Source organism: Colobus angolensis, unplaced genomic scaffold (assembly GCF_000951035.1).
Source record: "Colobus angolensis palliatus isolate OR3802 unplaced genomic scaffold, Cang.pa_1.0 Scaffold368, whole genome shotgun sequence".
Lineage (NCBI taxonomy): Eukaryota > Metazoa > Chordata > Mammalia > Primates > Cercopithecidae > Colobus > Colobus angolensis.
Window position 1 is genome coordinate 230,932 of NW_012117021.1, and position 2,120 is coordinate 233,051.

General features: G+C 49.3%; 1 protein-coding gene across 1 annotated transcript in view; it reads left to right on the forward strand.

Annotated features, from left to right (window-relative positions):
• The first annotated feature begins 1,876 nt into the window (after window positions 1–1,876).
• Window positions 1,877–2,120, forward strand: part of NOS2 (nitric oxide synthase 2, inducible) — a 38,020-nt gene continuing 37,776 nt past the window's right edge. Inside the window, exon 1 of the mRNA XM_011953561.1 lies at window positions 1,877–2,082. Coding sequence (XP_011808951.1) covers window positions 1,877–2,082 — 206 coding nt within the window. The remainder of the gene's footprint in view (window positions 2,083–2,120) is intronic.

Below are 2,120 nucleotides of genomic sequence, written 5' to 3' on the forward strand. Positions count from 1 at the left end.
TCAGGAAATGTGAGTTCAGACCCCAGAGAGAGCCTTGAGCTGCAGTGGAACTGTGGCAAACCAGCTAACTTGACCATCTTTCCCCCCCTCCTTTTCATGCTGGGGTGGGCTGGTGGAAAGGATCCAGTTGGATAGAGGAGGGGAGAAGAAAAAAATATCACACATCAATTCATTCAACTCTCCCAACGATCCACAAGGAAGGAATTTTAGTTATCCCATGTTAAATATGAGGACCCTGAAGCCCAGAAAGTTGAAGTAATTTTCAAGATCTCATAATTAGCAAATGACAGAACCAGCATTCAGATCCAGGCAGTCCAGAGGGACCCCTGCATGGGGCTGCCACCTTTGTGTCCTGGGCATGTCCCATTCCATTGACGAGTACATGGGATGCCCACTCCCCTGGCTCTGTGCTGGGAGTCAAGATACCAGTGAAACCCTTCTGCTCATCAGTGAATTGTTTGAGCCACTTATTACTTGCATACACCGCTGCTAAAAACAATAGATAACAGTTATAAGGTCCTTATTACTATGTCAATAATGAGACAGGAACTATTATCCTTGTTTTACAAGATTGAGTGACTTACTGGAGGTCAATTCCTGGAAAATGGTTGAGCTAAAGTTTGAATCAAGTCCAAACTCATAACATCTACACTATCTGTGCTCTCCCGGAGGGCCTACTGTATGCTGGACTGTTCAAGAGACAGAGAAAAAAGACCCAGTTCCTGCTGTCAGGAAGGAAATGGGGAAACGGATGTCTTCCTCGCTGGTTTGGGAGATGTACATGAAGAATACGATGTTAAAGAGTCGGAGAAATTGTGTCAGGAGTAGGTGGGATAGAGAGTACACAGGAGGTCGTAGTTGTGGGTATACTGGCACCTTGCTAAAGGCCTCTTCTGGGGAGACTGCAGAGGTGCCTGGGCTGGCTGTAGGGTGGGGAGGAGTTGGGGGGAGGAGGTGGGTACACCCAGAGTGCAGCATCCACTCGAGGGAGGGGTGATGGTACTGGAAGAGGAAGCAGCTGTGCAAAGGGGATTTCATCCTGAAAGCGATGAGAGCCAATGAATGTATTTTGATTTTAAAAAGTAATTTTCTAATCTGTTCAGGTGTCATGAAACCAAGAGCCTATTCTAAGTGACTGATGATTCTATACCTTTGTAAACAATTAGGAAGTGAGCATGGTGTGTGTGTGTGTGTGTGTGTGTGTGTATGTATGTGTGTATTTTAGAGACAGAGGCAAATGTGGGAGCATCTAGGTGAAGACACATAGAATTCAGAACTAAGTCAAGCTACGTGTTGCTAGCTGGGCTGCAGTCCGCTAGAAATAAATATGTGCCCTCTTTCATGCTGCTTTAACTGGGGTTTTGGATTTAATGTGCTTGCATACTGCCAGGAGGGCCCCCTGCATGTTGAGGTCCAGGGCTGCTGCCCCATCTGGGTCTGGACCCTACCTGTTATCTTGCTTGAGATAAGGAGCAACTTACAGGTGGAGCAAAGTCAGGAGGCTCTGAGCAGTCCAGGTAACAAGGACAAGGGGCCTGCAAGGCACCCAAGGGGGTTTACGATCCCTCCTGCAATATTCCTACTAGAAGTCACCCCCAACCCAGTGCTTTCTTTGGTTTCTTTTCTGGAATCGCACAGAACATGCTGTATATAACAAGTGATATAACACTTCCAGGGACAGCCTTGTGAGGTGGTGTGAGCTTAGGCTGGGCTGTGGCCCTGGGGCTGCTGTGTGGCCCCGGACAAGATCCTTAACCTCCCTGGCCCCAGCTAATGCCTCAATAAAGTGGAGATGACAACGTAGAGCTGTCTTCTCGACGGGGTTGGACGAAATGACAGAAAGAAAATTTGCTCTGTAAACTAGAAACACCGCGCAATGGGAGTAATTATGATAAGCTTTATTGTGATTTTATGGGGAATAAACAAAGACGAAGCCCAACACCACCCGGGCCTCTTAACCCAGACACAGTCCACTGCCATCCAAACTCCGCGGCGGACGCCGGCTGCGGCTCCCTGGGTGCTTGGGTCCCGGGATCGCCGGGGAAGGCAGGGAAGGAGGGGCGGCTCGGCCCCGGACACAGTGTGGGTGAAGAGCCCCGGCCTCTGCGCGGCTCGCCCCG